Source organism: Schistocerca serialis, chromosome 2 (genome assembly GCF_023864345.2).
Source record: "Schistocerca serialis cubense isolate TAMUIC-IGC-003099 chromosome 2, iqSchSeri2.2, whole genome shotgun sequence".
NCBI lineage: Eukaryota > Metazoa > Arthropoda > Insecta > Orthoptera > Acrididae > Schistocerca > Schistocerca serialis.
In genome coordinates this window covers 462,381,075-462,398,189 of record NC_064639.1, presented here as the reverse complement: position 1 = coordinate 462,398,189, position 17,115 = coordinate 462,381,075, and the positions used below count along the sequence as shown (strand labels likewise).

Below are 17,115 nucleotides of genomic sequence, written 5' to 3'. Positions count from 1 at the left end.
ATTATTGTGGTTATTTTGTCAGTACCTATTTTCATAAGATTTTCATTAAATGATTATAATTAAAGAATGAATATAAAACCAAGTTTTGCTTATTTTAGGGCTCCATTAAATATTTAGCATTTTAAAAGTGTTCCATCACCATAAAAGTTTGAGAACCACTGGGTTAGAGCTCAACCATGAGATGGCACCCACGGAGTAGTCACTTACATGGCATTTTAACGTTGATGTGTGTTTGGTATGATACTCTTTGTGTATGTATGTGGTATTGGTTATTCAGAATCTTTACATAAAGGGAACATATCATATATACACTGCACCTGTAGATGCAGAAACTTTCTATTGTCTCTTTCTCTGGTTTAAGTGTGCAAAAGCCTGGTTCCTTTGCTTTATGCAGACACTTGTTAGTGAAAAGCCCCAAGAGCATATTAAGTTTGTATTGGTTTTATGGGTTGTTCGGCTGTTATCAGTTTAAAATTTCTTTTCATGTGGATGATTATGTTATTTGATACATGGGGATCTATTGTGTTTTACCTAGGTCTATCAAGAGGTCAAGAGATTTTCTATGCAGCCAAAAGTACATACAGCGAATTTTCTGCTTACATACCATGTACCAGAGAATCACTATATCACTTCCTTTAATTGACTTGTATGGGTATTCTGTCTCTACTGTTGCATCTTCTTTAGAGTGTAGCTACAAGCTGCATTGGTTTTCTTAGAGTTTGATAAAATTTATAGTCACTTTAGTTCTATTTTTCAGATGCACCTGACGACTGGGCTGTTGTAATTAAACCCAGTTGTGTTTTTTCCTTTAATTGAAAAATAAAATTTAATACGACTATAGTTGAAAGTTGTCAGTCTTCAACAAAAGGAAAATGGAAAATTTGCCTTCTACTATCTGTACATACAGAATATCAATACAGACACAAATAAAAAAATACTGAAGTTGCTGTAATTTCAGCAAAACAAGCCTGGGCAAAAAAAGAATAACTGTGTGTGCTCAAGGCAGAATCTATTCAAAAACGAATTTATTTGTAACCAAACATGAACATGTGAGTGAATTCCATCTCAAGATGATTATCTGAAATTTTCCTTAGCAGACAGATTACTGTTTCTAAGAAAAGACTCCAAAAACAAATATGATAAAATTCTGCTTCATCCTGCATCTCTAAAAGTATCCATGGTACTCAGAAATTTTTTTAGATCTTACAGTGAAGCTTGTATGCTTGATTAACGTGACTGTACCATCTATATACACAATGACACAAATTATGTAATATACTGGATTCACTTAGGTATGGAAATTCTGTCATGTTTCATAATAATGATTTCTGATTCCGTACTTTATGTAATTTGGAGACAATGTACATCAAGCTACCTTTTTTAGGTCTGAAAACGGTCATAGCTGACCAAAATTAATTACCTGCTTAATAAATTTTATGTGATCTGTGTATGATGATATCATAAAATAAATAATGAACTGTTATTCAGCTGAACTTTGTAACACAAGACCCAGGAAAAAAGCTACAGAGTATATGATAATGAATTTGCACCATATGCTAGAGCATCTCAAAGAGTTAATTTACCAGTCATCAGTACATCTCTACATGTAAATCATTTGTAGCATGAAGAATATCAAGTCTGCATTCAACTTCTTGCCATGTTCTTTGTAACAAATCCTATGTCACTGTCACAATCACATCAATGATTGGACATGTCCACACAGACACCATATTTGATCCTGCAGCCTTTATATGACAATTAATAATGGCATTAGCTGCTAGTGGACATTGAATTAAATCAATGGGGAAAGTTGTAAATTTGTGCCAGACCGAGACTCAAATGCAGATATTTCTGTTTCTCACGAGTGGTCACTGTGACTGCCTCGGCTATCTGGACATGGTCCCTGACTGACACAAATTCCCAATTTATCCACACACTACTAACATAGTGCCCTTACCCATTACCTTCACCCCTTGCAGTGATCACTGATACTCATAGGCAAGAAGACCAATGATCCTCTCAATGCAGATGCGCAATTAATCCCAAATAATAATGTAACTTTTCCCCTGATTACTTGTCCTATGTCTTCCATTGAGTCTTATGAAACACTATGACATGTGCCACCAGAATGTTACACAATACTTCTACTTGAAAGAAACCTATGATAGAATTCCTTAATTGTTTTCAGATCAGGTGAATCACATTCGTATAACCTATGATACATTTTTTGTCCAGTAAGCGGCAATTTTGTTTCTGTAAACCACTCTACTGTTTGTGCGTGCTGTTGTGGAATTGCCATTTTCTTTTATGTGATCATGCTGCAGCTGGCAAGAATAAGTTGACGTATCTGATGTGGGAATATAAATTTTTTCAGATGCTCTAGCATGTATGCAATTTCACAGTCATATTTACTGTAGTTTTTTTCCTCGGCCTTTGAAATGTAGGAGGTAGGAAAGGAAAACCGTGTATATTCTGTTACTTATGTAATGAATCTCTTCACAGCTGCACTTTTCCAGACAGACAAATATGTTATTGCCAAGACACGTCACTCAAAAGGAGATAAAACATCAGTTAAAAAATACCAACCCATCCCACCACTGACAGTATTTTCAAACAATTAGAGAAGATTACATACAATGGACTTTATAAATACCGGGCATTTATAATTAAAGTGCAGCTACTCAGAGGGGTCAAGTGTCTGCTGTAATCATCATACAGTCGAAAAACTTGGTAGATATTCTAATACATTAATACGTAGCCACCAGGTGCAAGTGTGACACTGTAAATGCAAGAAGGACATACAAATGTTTCCATATGTAATGGATTAGGAACAGGTCATGGGCAGAAAAGGTCAAACAAGTGAGAAAGGCATAATATTGATTTTATTACTAACCGCCACTTAGACAATCTGTTAAAAATAATCACTAGAAAAGTTGATGAGATGCTGTATAGTGGCAGAAATGCACCTAGTGGCCAAAATTGGAACTAACTTTTTTCCCATCATAAATCAGTTCTTAATTAATGCAGTAGCATACCTACCACATTTCACTACCATAGGATAATTAATGCTTTCACTGGACCTCTGTGAATAGCTGCACTTTAATTATAACCACCTAGCACTTAATATATGAAAACATATTTGATAACGATCTGCTCAGATGTCAAAAAGGGCTGTGAACTATATAGACTACATTTATCTTAACAGAAGATACATTAGAATCAATAAACCAGATATTACTACTATTTTGAATACCTTATGACCTAGCTCATGCTTTTTATAGTATGAACAATGAAATCCTCATCAAAAAGTTAAAATATTATGAAACAGTAGACACAGCAGGTTTGTGATTTTCGTCTGGAGTGAATGACACAAAGCAAAATCTATGAGTTTCATGTTGATCACATAACAACAGATACTTGGAACTGAAGCAATCAGACCTGGTGTTCCACAAAGTTCTACATTGGGTCCTTTGTTGTTTTTATAAGCATAAGTGATCTTCTGTTTGCAGTTCAGAAGATGCAAATGTTGTGCTGTTTGTAGATGATAGAAGTGTAGGAATAATAATTAGTATCAGTCTCCTTACTGAAATGGCAGCTAATAAAATATTTGAAAACATCAACAGATGCTTAAAGGCAGATGGAATATCATTGAATTTTACCAAGACTTAGTATATACAGTTCAGTACTACTCTTTGAACTCCATATACTATAAATATAGTTTTGTCAAACAACAAAATACAAGAAATGCAAAGCATAACATTTTAGGATAACAGATAGAACACAAAGGAAACCTACTGTCTAGAATTTATTAAATGCCTCACTTCAGTTGCTCACAGTACATACATTACTGCTATAGACGTCATTTAAAAATGAAGAAACTAATTTATTCTGCATGTTTCCATTCACTAATGAATTATGGAAGCAGTTTTGGAGAAACTTGACTTACAGGTATAATATTTTCAGAATACACAATGGTGTTGTAAAAACTATATATAGTTTTAACTATCGAACATTCTGCATAGACATCATAAAGAAAATTTTGGTATTTTGACTACTTCACAAGGCTCCACCACTATGGTTATGAACCACACAGGGAATGCATGCCATGATGACACCCCCCCCCCCCCCCCCCACTCCAGAAATCCAGTAGGATGTCCAGCCCATTGTCATATCCCCCAGGTCCATCCCAGAACCTCTTTCCTGAGTCCATCTTCCTTCTCAAGCTCATCACTGTGCTGCCAAAGAGAGGATCTCTGGCCTTGTGGACGAACACTTTCAACTTTTTCTCTCTATATCTATAACCTTTCCTCCTATATAAAAGACACTAACTATTTCCACTTTTGACTCTTTAAAGTTCCTGTTCTTTACTATTTGGCACCCTGTTCATCACTATATGTGGCACATCCATCTACACTAACATCCCCAATGTCCATGGCCTTCCCACTATTGAACACTAACTTTCCTAATCACAACTGATTCCAAATCTACAACCTCCTTCGTGATCACCATGACCACCTGTTTCCACACCCACAATTACTTCTCCTTTGAAGGTATCACCTAAAAACAAATCCATGGTATAACAATGGGCACCATGTCACTGCCATCCTATGTCAACTTATTCATGGAGTATCCAGAGAAATTCTTCATAGCACTAAGAATCTCAAATCTGCAAACCTGATTCAGATTCTTTTATAACAACTTCAAGATCTGGACTGAGGATGAGGACACACGATCTTAATTCCTCCAGAATCCCAACACCTTCTTCCCCACTTGCTTGAGCCTGGTACTCCTCAATCCAACATGCCACCTTCCTTGATGTAGACCTCCACTTCAAGAAGGCTACATTAATACCTCTGTGCATATCAAACCCAATCACTGGGTGCTCAATGATGAGGTTATGTGTCCGAAAATAAATAGAAACAAATGTCTAAAATGATATAAGACAAGGAAGAGTAAGATTCACAAGATTACACTCAGTTCCTCCAAACCTCACCCACAGTCGCCCACACAATCACTTTATCTCACAACCTGTAAGACAGCACAAATATGGTCAGATGTTCTAAAGCTTTCCACTAAAATGCAAATAATACAAGAAGAGAGCTAAAATAATCACAGGAATTTTGTGTCTGACTGGTCACTTAAAAAAAAATTTTTTTTTAAAAATGGATCAATCATGCACACTGAGAACACATTAAAAACTTCTCCCAACAATTTTAGGGAACAAGCTGGACATTGCACAGAACTCCAAAACTCAACCACATTTGTGTCATTCTTACTTAAAAGTAGAGAGTGACTGTCAGCAAATTAGCTGCTGCCTTCTTGTCTGATCTACTAAAATGTGGCAAACCAAGATCTGTATATCACTAGCACCCCACATTGGAGGGTCCTCTAAACAGAGTCAGAAGTTATACATCTCTCAACAGAGTCAGAAGTTATACATCACAGGGCTGCGTCTTATGTGAAAATAACTGGGAATGACCTCATCCCATCTGCATGAATGGTAGGATGTATGCTAGGGCTGAGCTGTCAGCTTTACTATGTGCACCTTTTGTCAGTCAGTGCCAGCCACTTTTCTTCCCATCAATGCCTGACTCTACACCTCAACAGGGGAATGATAGCAAGTAGGGAGATGGCACAATGAACTACCTGATTATCACAACACATCTCCTTGGCTGCTACATATGCCATTTTATTTCCCTTAGTATCTAGTATCCATGTGCCCTGATATTCAGCAGAAAGACATTCCCTTCATCTGCGTTTTCATAGGTGGAGAAGGGTGTTATGGATGGTTTGAACTACTTTATCTGCTGGTACAAGTGCTGTAAACAGTTAAGGGCACTCAGGGAGTCATAAGTCAGAAAAGACAAGTAAGTTAGCAGTCATAACAAATCTCATCTGCTTCAGTGTCCACAATATAGCATACAAATCTGCATGAAAAATAGTAAATTCCCTGTTTAGGCCCACCCATGATACAGATACATGGTCATAAAATGTCATAAAATATTGTAATAAAAACAGATGCAGGAATGCAGCTTCTCCTTATTACACTAGATCTAAAATTACTCTGGGCCTCTGTATTAACCAGGGTAGTAATTGATTTCAACTCTGTATTTCGGTTTGTACTTAACCCACACCAAGTGACTCCAGCACATGCTTCATGCAGATCCCAAACTGCCTTGTTGCTCGTGGATGATTCAAGAAAGACGGATGAGCAACAGTATGGTATGCTGGTGAATTGAGAGCAGCAACAATGTTATATGCTTGACAAACAATGAGGAGTTGTCACCATATGGTGAATGGTGGATCCCCAGCCTCCACGGGCTGGTCGTGTAAGTACCCTTGACCAGGCTGATCCCTCATAGTGGATAATATCAATGATTTTTAGGAAAGAAGTTCTCTCTGATCTGTACATTGTGCACCTATACTGTAGCAGAGATCTCACAAAACCCCATTAAACTGGAGCAGATGCACATTCCACGCAGAGGATGGGTATGGGGCTGTTCGTGTAAGTACACTTGGCCAGGCTGATCCCTCAGTGGATAATACCAATGATTTTTAGGACAGAGGTCTCAATGATCTGCACACTGTCCACCTATATTGTAGCAGAGACCTCACAAAATCCCCATTAAAGTGGAGCAGATGCATCACACCCATTCCACAAGTTCTGTGGCTAAGTGGTCTCTGGGTCCCTGACTTCAGACAATTTAGGTGAGATTACCATGACAGTTTTCAATCAAAAATAAGTCACTGAAACCTCACCAAGCCTTTAAAATGTAGAATGGTGTCCTTTATGTGCAAGTGAGGTAAATTAAAAATAAAATGACAATGATAAAAATCAATAAACATTTTTCTGTAAAAATGTAAAACCTGTCTCTACAGCTCATTTCTCCTCTAAGTCATAACTGATGAGCTACTGTTGCAGTGTTGGAGGTGGAACAAGAAACTGCAAAACAGTCCACAAATTAGGAGCATTGCACAGGATCCTTACTATAGACATCATGCTGTTTATGGCTATGGCAAAGAGGGTAACACTTAAAAACTTCCTCGGGAACACCATTCTCCTACCCAAAACTATCTGATAGCATGGTACCAAATCAGTACCTAAAAGGCTATTTAGATAAGAAAGATCGAATGACTGTGGGCAGGTGACCACAAAAGCACTATTGGTGGAGCTATCCTACAATATTGTGACTGCAAGCAGTGTCATACACTTTTTTGCTGTCAAAAAACACACCTATACTATGCTGGTTCCATAGGAAATAATGCTGGATAGCCACCTCTAGCAGGGTCAGGTCACTGGGATCAACATCTCCAGAATCCACAAAGAGAGCGGGCTAGGGAGTTGTCTGTTCTTTAAAATCTAGATCAGAGAATGGCTGACCATTCATTCCAAGGCCTTTCCTACACAGCTTGTTAAGGTGATGTTCCTATAATTTTTGGAATATTTTCAGCCCTTTACTGGTTCGAAAAAGGGTACCAAAGTTGAATCTCTGCATGAGTTGAGAAGTTTTCCTGTCCATCATATTGAATTACAACATTCTAGTATGATTTCCTCTGACACTGTCTGCAAGTTTTACATCATGACTCAGAATTATTGGATCTGAAGACCGACTCACTCCTCTCCATGGTCACACAGTAGCAGTGGAGTGCTGGATTCTGGCTGGCAATGTCAGCAGTCATTGCAAAATGCTTTACCATTGGCTGAGCGAAGTCACCAAGTGTTGTTTGGAGGCAACCTTTCTTCTGCTACACATAACAGACTGGATTGACCAGAAATCCTCCTGATGCACCCCCCCCCCCCCCTCCCCCTCCCACTTTTGGAGAACAGATGGAGGAGTTGACACAGTCCAGAAACACTTGTCAAGACCTTTTCTTGCTTTCTTTGATTATGCATCAAGTTTTGGCTATTGCTACTTGAAAGGCTGTGAGGGTTTTCTGCTGCTCAGTAGCTTTCTACCTGTTGCTGAGCCACACATCTCACCTGGACTGGAAAGCAGTAATCATCAATCCACAACACTATAGGCTGCCTTCTAAGAAGACCTGACGACTTTGGGATGGATAAGTCGGCAGCATGGTGTATCATAGGTGTGATGGGATCCACTCATTCCTAGATGTTGCCTCAGAGTTTAGATACAGGCAGCTGGCTGAACAGTGTCCAGTTTGCTCTGCTGATCATCCATTTTGGTGGTTTCCAGTCAAGGACTGGTAGATGGATCCAAGTTGGAAGTGATCACTAGAATGAAGGTTCACCAGTAACTTCCCACTGAGCAGAATCTGTGAGGCCTGGGGAGCAGAAAGAGATGTCTGTGGGTGAGGATGACACAGCAGCAGCTTTGAAATGAGTGGGATGCCCATACTGAGGGTACACAGCTCTGAGACATCACGAGGCTCTCTGAAACTCAACTCCTGGAACCAGTAGACTGTGAGCACCATAGAACAATATAGGAATTAAAGTCTCCCAATAAGACCAATTGTCAGGGAGATTTATGAGAGCATCAGAATCTAATGTATCTTGTAGTGGTAAGTCATGATTCTTCAACACACTTCAATTGCAACTGCAACTGCTTAGAGGTCAGTGATCATGGATAGAGCAGAGGACTGGTGTGTGTTATTTACAAACAAAGTTACCACGACCTTGGCCCTTTCCCCAATCTGATCATCCTTGCAGTGGAAGGCATAGCCTTGTTGCATAAGGGCATCAGTTAAGTTTAAAATGTTTCTCTTTTAAACATAACACGGGGAATGTTTCTGCACTAGGTGTTTAAGTTCCTCCTCATGTCTCATGAGCTCACTGATGTGGTTGGTAATATGGGAGCATCTTATCAATGATGTTTGTCTTTCATGCTGTCTCTCTGCCAGGGTTGGGATCCAGCAACGGTTGGAGGCTTAATCATTGAGCTAGATGGTTGCTTCAGGCAGGCCTCATAATTCATTGTCCCCAAAACAATACCATTAAAACTGTTAGATATAATGAGATCTACAATACTTAAAAAAGAGGGAAACATTCCACACAGGAAAAATATATCTAAAAACAAAGATGATGTGACTCACCATACGAAAGCGCTGGCAGGTCGATAGACACACAAACAAACACAATCATACACACAAAATTCTAGCTTTCGCAACCAACGGTTGCTTCATCAGGAAAGAGGGAAGGAGAGGGAAAGATGAAAGGATGTGGGTTTTAAGGGAGAGGGTAAGGAGTCATTCCAATCCCGGGAGCGGAAAGACTTACCTTAGGGGGAAAAAAGGACAGGTATACACTCGCACACACATACATATCCATCCGCACATACACAGACACAAGCAGACATTTGTAAAGGCAAAGAGTTTGGGCAGAGATGTCAGTCGAGGCGGAAGTAGAGGCAAACTGCCCAAACTCTTTGCCTTTACAAATGTCTACTTGTGTCTGTGTATGTGCGGATGGATATGATATGTGTGTGTGTGCGAGTGTATACCTGTCCTTCCCCCCCCCCCCCCTTCCCCCCCCCCCCCCACCCAAGGTAAGTCTTTCCGCTCCCGGGATTGGAATGACTCCTTACCCTCTCCCTTAAAACCCACGTCCTTTCGTCTTTCCCTCTCCTTCCCTCTTTCCTGACGAAGCAACCATTGGTTGCAAAAGCTAGAATTTTGTGTGTATGTATGTGTTTGTTTGTGTTTCTATCGACCTGCCAGCGCTTTTGTATGGTAAGTCACATCATCTTTGTTTTTAAATATACATCTTTGTTTTTAGATATACTTAAAAAAGAGTAAGAAATGGACAAATGGGGTATCAAATTAACCAGTTTGAGGTCTAATTTTGCAAAGAAAGCTTTAATTGCTTGAAAGTAATCAGTAATTAAGAAAAGCTTAATTAGTGATTTGAAGGAAAATTACACAATTGATTTTTGTCAGAATTTTCATAGTCAAGCAAAGAGTTGGAAATGGACAAGTGGGATACCAAAGTGACCAGCATAATGTACAGTTTCACAAAAAATTGAATTCCTTGAAAGTAATCAGAGTAATTAAGAAAAACTTAATTAATGATCTGAGGGAAAACTGAAATAATTCACGAACAGCTGCTGCAAGCTACAACATATATGAAGGGTCATAAAGTCCATCTCTTCATGTCTAGATGTTATGTGCACATAGAAGTTTCATTGGTGTGGTATTTAACGTCACAATCACTTCCTTGATCTATATGCTGCTAATAACAATAGAATATCAATTGATATTTAAATATATTTCCTGCTTTTTGAACAAAAACTGAAAATAAAAAGGTTTTAAAAATCAAGCATTTGGTGAAATAATTTGTCTAAAAGGAAGAAATAAAATAGGTTAGAGAAAGATTTGACATGCCTCTGAATGATGCTGAAAATGATGTGCAGCAAATGAGGCATATCAAATGTCCCTCTAGCCTGTTTTATTTCTTACTTTTAGAAAAACCATTTCGCAAAACATTTTTTCATTTTTTTTATTTTTTTATTTTTTGGCTCCTCTACCTTACGTCTTTCAAGGTAAGCACTGCAGTCTGTATTCCACACAGAGTGGTCCCCAGAGCAATTAACACACTGCGGAGTAGAGGAACAAATGACTCCCATGTGGGCGGTGTTACAACATTTGTCACACCTTACCTGGTAAAGTGGTGAGACAAAAGTGTTGGTATTTAAAATAGTGTACTGGTTTTGGTATCAAAGGCCAAACAATTTAATCAAATGAAACCTGCCTTGACATGCTCCAGAAGTGATGTGCTACTGAATATAAGAATAAAGGAATATGACTTCACCAATTCACCATCTACTCTTTTCATTATATTTTGCACATAAATCACACCTCCTTTAGCCCACTTATCTTTTAGTTATTCTTTGGGAATATTTATAATATACCCGCATGACACAGTACCTTTGGTACAGTTCAAGGTGTTGTGTAGCTCTATTTCAATTCCACTTTCCCTTGAGACATTTAGCTGCATGGAGGTTTGTTACTCACTGGGAGTAAATGTTTCAACCAACGGTGTCCAATTTCTCAGTCACATTATGGATTTTAAGGTTCACAGCAATGTTCTCTAACTCTATATGAATGCAAAAAGGTTAAACTTTCTCAAAGTTCCCCTCTTTTCTTTTAACTATTAAAAACACATTCTGTCTAACAACATGTGTTCTGTTAATATAAAAAGAAGTATTTGGAATAATTCCTGCTCATTAGGACTGGTTACATAAGCCCTCTTGTTGGGTGGGGTGTTGATACCCACCAGCAGTATATATGTTCTGTTAGGAGGTGATTCAGAGAAATCAATGGTTCCAACTTGGTCTCATGAGTAGATAGTGAAATGAGACTCCACCCGGACAGAGCCCTGCTTGCATGAGTAATACTTACACAACTGAGGTGTGACGGATTCCCCAGCAGTTGCCCGCTAATGACTGTTATGCTTCAACATACATGCGTCTCACTGGCACGCAGCTCACCTTGAGATTGAGGTTTCTTTTTATACGGGTTTATATCCAGCCAAGATCCCCATTCCCTTGACACATGACGATCTACCACCATACTGCAAGGTGCTTGCTGAAGCCTGCCCAGAGCTTATTGTTACAGAAGACTGACGGCTCTTACCATTAACCAGGTCAGGAAACCCAGATTCTTCATAAGCTCATACTCAACAAACCAAGACCGAGCTCCCTGAGCTGCAAGCTATTTAGAACGATATGGAGTGTAGTTGTGACTTTATCAAAAATAAGACAGATGGCAGATGCAATGAGCATTACCATCCCCCCTCCCCTCTTTCACACCCTTAGTGATGAGTAGTTCTCTCCAAATCCACCAAGGTTCTCACTGAGGCCATCACAGACCAAAACTACACTCCCCACCCTGTCCACAAACACATAACATGTGCCTTGTCTTCTCAAGTCATCTACCAACCCCAACATACTCATTAACTCGCCACACAGGAGCACCCCCCTCGTAATTCAGAAATATCCGGGGCAGAGGCAACTGAATCGCATTCTCCATCAGGGTTTCAACCACCTCTCATCACACTCTGAAATGAGCACCCAATTTACGCAATGTCCTAGTCTGTCACTAGTCAACCTCTACTCTCAACGTGTTGCCTCAATGGCTCATCTCTCTTCAACAGACCTACATGAAAGACCTGTCCCATACATCCTCCAGATATCACTGATTTCAGTCTCAGACATCTCCTACCCCATTAACAGCAGGACCACCTGTGAAAGCAGCCATGTGATGTACCAACTCTTAGCTGTAACTGCTACACTGTATTCTACAAAGGCATGACAACTGACATGTTGCCTGTTATCATGAATGGCCACCTCCCAACTGTGACCAAGAGACAGACTCAAATCAATGCTTCATAGCTTGTGCCATCTGATTTCCTTCCACTGACACAAGCTTCTCTGAACTGCTTTGGTGAGAACTCTCCCTGCAACATATCTGTTATTCCTGTAAACCCTGTGATACCAATGTTCGCTAGTCCCTGTTCTCCACCAGCCCATATTCCCTTTCCTGCTCGCATTCCAGCCCTACACCTGCATAATCTTTTCCCCTTCCTCACTTCTCTCCTTCCCCCTCTTGCCCCCCCCCCCCCCCCCCCCACCTTCCAGCACAATCTCATGTTGCTGCACCTAAAAGCCTACCCCTGCACACTCCCACAGTCTCCACCAACATTTCTCCTACTCTTACCCTGCTATCCCTCCCTCTCCCTGCTCCACATCCCTTCTGTACCCCCATATCCACCCCGTCTGAAATCATTCCTTATGTTGTCACAGTCGCACTCAGGCCTTAGTAGCTGGAGATGACAATGGCCACGTGTACATGAGTTTTTGTGTGTGTGTGTGTGTGTGTGTGTGTGTGTGTGTGTGTGTGTGTGTGTGTGTTACTTATTTACTTTGGCTACGTCCTAATGCATAATCTTTTGAACTGCTGATTTTTATTATGTTTCTTCTGATTCAGGAAAAAAGAATACAACTACAACTAGATTGTATTTCATAAAGAACATCTACATTTTCACGACTGGAGTTCTGTATGGGCTTTGAGGAGAGATGATGGACCATCATCGAGATCTACCTTCAAAGTCTACTTGGAGACTGTGGGGAAAAAAGAAAGAAAGAAAAGGGAGTCTGTATTTAAATGGTATTGTGAATATTCATTTTTACTCATGCAATTAAAACCAATGATTGTAGATATATGTTATTTTCATGATACTTCTTTTTATAACAAAGCATGAAAATTAATGATTTCAGATTTCCAGGTCATGAAGCAACACAATGTTTTTCTTCATAAATCTGTGTAGGCTATGTCACTGAATTGTAGTCATCATTTATATTTTCCTGACACTCACCAAAATATCCATACTAAAAGAAAATATCTGCTTGAATTTGTGCTCTCTTTCCACTAAATTCTCATTATGTTGCTCTTCATAGTGAAATATATGATTGCAATGTCAAATCTAGTTTAGCTCAGACTTCTACAGCACGTAAGACAACCTGGTGAACATTGCTGGCCTTAACACAGTACAAACATATTGCCATATAATTGGAAGACAGAGGGATACTGAATCCTTAGCTCATATTTCCTCCGCTTCTTAGATAAAATACTTATAAGGATACAAGATCCTTGTAAGGTAGTCTTCAGCCACAAATGTAAAACAAAAAACAAAAATTCAAAGCCCAAAACTGAACTTAAATAGTAATTAATTTTATCATTAGTTCATTTATAAAGAATATAATGTCTACAGTACATTGCTTTTTTCTTAAATATTCAGTTATTACAATTATTTCTTGATGCAAGCAAGCATTAGGTTGTAAAATGTCTGTAGCGGGTGGCTTATACATGTGGAATGACACCGTGATTAAGACACTGGACTACCTGCCATCCAGAAAGATATTATTCCCTGATTCTCCTAAATCATTTTAGTTGAATGCCATGATAGCTGCAGCAATTAAGTCATGGTCCCTATCCTTGTCCAACAGGGTTAGTGTTATGTTACTAATGACCTTTACGTTGATAAGTTGTAGAGAAAAAAGTTACTGCTTGCTATTGGATCAGTAAACCCTTTAATGTAGTGGGCTTAAAACAAAGGAAGACAGAAGAAAATGAAGGAAGATAAAGGTCTGATGTTCTGTCAGCAATGAGGTCACTGTGTTTTCAACTGAGACTGCTGCTGCAGGCAGAGGCCTGGCAGTGTCCTGTCATGGTACTGCTGGTGGGTACCATCAAGTTATCATTCTGACATTTGCCTAACACAATTTAGAGAAATCATGAAAAATGTACATCTGGGGCCGCGCGGGATTAGCCAAGTGTTCTAAGGCGCTGCAGTCATGGACTGTGCGGATGATCCCGGCGGAGGTTCGAGTCCTCCCTTGGGCATGGGTGTGTGTGTTCATCCTTAGGATTATTTAGGTTAAGTAGTGTGTAAGCTTAGAGACTGATGACCTTAGCAGTTAAGTCCCATAAGATTTCACACACATTTGAACATTTTTTTTGTACATCTGGGTGGCCAGATGGATACTTCAACTACAGTCTTCCTGAATGAGAATCCAGTGCATTACCACAGTATTTTTCATAGGTGTTTAAGGAATCCATACAGGGGCAAAGAACTCTTATATAATTCATTAGTTTCCAGTCAGTTAGCTAGCAGTCAGTGCTCAGTTACATTAAGCTCTTTATTTGTTTTTGGTTGTTACAACCTAACAACTGTCTTGTTCATTTCATATAAGCATCACCACCACAGAGATGATTCTGCATGTAGAAATGATCATATCACTAATAGAAGATAGAGAGTTTTTCTAAGAAACTATAGTGTTTCTCTTACAGTTTACCTTCTTAATTGCATGCGACAACCAAAGATATCTTCGAAAATTACGGTCTGATTGAATATCCGTTGAAAATTTGTTTAGTATTTCACCCAAAGCACCTGGAACACAACACATGCATTACTTGAAATACTCATCTGTATTCCTTTAATGTATGGTAGGATCTGATTCATTCCACTTTAGCTATCTCCTGAAGGGCTGTTTTTGAATTTATTGTCTATGGTACATTGTTATACTTACCTAAACAATTTTCATTAATTTGATAAACATCTCCTACATTGCCACCTAGTGATGCAAATATGTTTTGGATCTCCAAGTGAAACATAACATCCATTTTTATTTTATTGTAGGCTTAATTCTGAAAAAAAGATACAAATTAATTATTACTATAACATACCATTAATGCTACATATTTAGTGATATTGTTTGTTTCTCAAAATTGTAGATGATACTTTAAATTATAACGGTTTTGTAAATAGGATTCTCAGATGAGACATCAGCTATCATTGTGAAATCAAAGATCAAAAAGGAAACGAAGGTGTAAGAAAAGATTTATGAATGTATAAACTAAATGAAAAAATAAAGGAAAATAGGTGAAAATGGAAGTAACATGTAGACAGTATGGATGATGAAAGATTGCCAGTAAAGGCTCTAAATTATAAATGCACTGGAAGAAGAAATGTAGAAAGACCATACATGATATGGTTACTGTAACAGGCAATCTGCCTGACACATGACACGGAGAGGAAGAAGGAGAAGACGATACATTCTTTTGCTAGGTTACTTAACAAATTTTTCATTAATATCTTTTTTTTTCCAGATATCGTGGTTCGAAGTGACCAAGGTGCACAGATTTTAAAATAAGGATAAAGGAAGAAAGTGTGCAGTCATCCAACATTTGCTGAAAAAAATGACATGAGTGCACGGGAGATACATAAGGTCATGATGGACACATTTGGAGGGGTTTCTGCTTCATATTGCAATGTGAAAAAGTGGGGTGGCAGAATTCAAGTGGGGCAACACCTCGATCCAAGATGTACTTCACAGTGGAACACAGGTAAAGGCCAATTCGGAGAAAAATGTCTCTAAAATCCAGGATATCATCATGGCAGACTGGTGTCTGATGGAACACTACACTGCTGAGAGAGTGGGTATATCTCAGGATTGCACTGGACACATTATAAGAGTTGTACTTGACATGCAGAAGGTCTCGTGTCAATGAGTCGACCAAGAATGTTGACAGCAGAAAACAGACTCCAGAGACACATCATGTCTGTCAAAAAACTTGACCCTCTTTATAGGCAGATCCTGATGGGTTCACCAATTTCAACCGAATTTAAGGTTCAATCGAACCAGTGGAAACACACGCCCACAAAAGTTCAAGTGAATCACATCAGCTGGCAAGGTGATCGTTGCTATTTTTTGGGATTTGAGTGGTATTATCCTGGTTGAATACCTCAAAAAAGTTGGCACAATGAATGCTGCTCAAATAGTGTGTTTGAGGGAGGCCATAGAAGTGAAACACATTGGGATGTTGACAAAATGAGTGCTCTTTTTCATCAGGACAATGTGCCCCTGCACACATCTGTCATTGCAATGTGTGCCATCAGGTACCATGGCTTCAAACTGCTTTGAACACATTTTCGATCAGATGATGATGCCAAGACTGCGCCGAATGAGTTTTTTGTCATACAAGAAGAAACATTATACAAGAAAGGTATAATGGGCCTGCAACACTGATGGAAGAAGTGTGTGGCTCTAAAACAGGACTACACTGAAATATAGTCATAAACATTTGGACTACTGACAACCTTTACTGGGTTGTCCAAGAACTTTTCAGTTTCCCCTCAACCCTCATATATACATGGTGTTACAAATCTTTGCATCAAATGACTGGCAATCACAGAACACATCATGGGAACAACTTTTGTTACAAGCTAAATGTTTGCTGATTCTTCCCAACAATGTTATTCATCTTTGTGTATTGGTTATACCCCTGAGAGGCTGAAGGGCATTGGTACTCTACAGCATGCATATGCCTTGTATGTTGCCTATAATCCTGGCAAATGCCAAATATGAAGCAAAATTAAGGTTCCTGATTCATTCCTGAAGTAATTCTCCACTTACAGATACTCATTCTCAAGGTATTCTTATTGAAAATAACTCTATCAATTTAATGGGGCATGTAGTATGCAGCACACCTGATTCGTAGACCCTGACAATTTAGTGAAATCTCGTCATACCAGTTTGGTGAAATCTTGTCATCTGAGAGTCAGTGAATAGTAAAGGATGCCTAACATCACTGGGAAGT

General features: G+C 39.0%; 1 protein-coding gene across 3 annotated transcripts in view; it reads right to left on the bottom strand.

Moving 5' to 3' along the window:
- Positions 1 to 17,115, bottom strand: part of LOC126457362 (protein timeless) — a 374,910-nt gene that overhangs the window by 211,050 nt on the left and 146,745 nt on the right. For all 3 annotated transcript variants that reach the window (XM_050093600.1, XM_050093599.1, XM_050093601.1), the window contains 2 exons: positions 15,045 to 15,162; positions 14,811 to 14,905 (listed from right to left, as the gene is read on the bottom strand). In XM_050093600.1, the coding sequence (XP_049949557.1) occupies positions 14,811 to 14,905; positions 15,045 to 15,138 (189 nt within the window). In that variant the 5' untranslated portion in view covers positions 15,139 to 15,162. The remainder of the gene's footprint in view (positions 1 to 14,810; positions 14,906 to 15,044; positions 15,163 to 17,115) is intronic.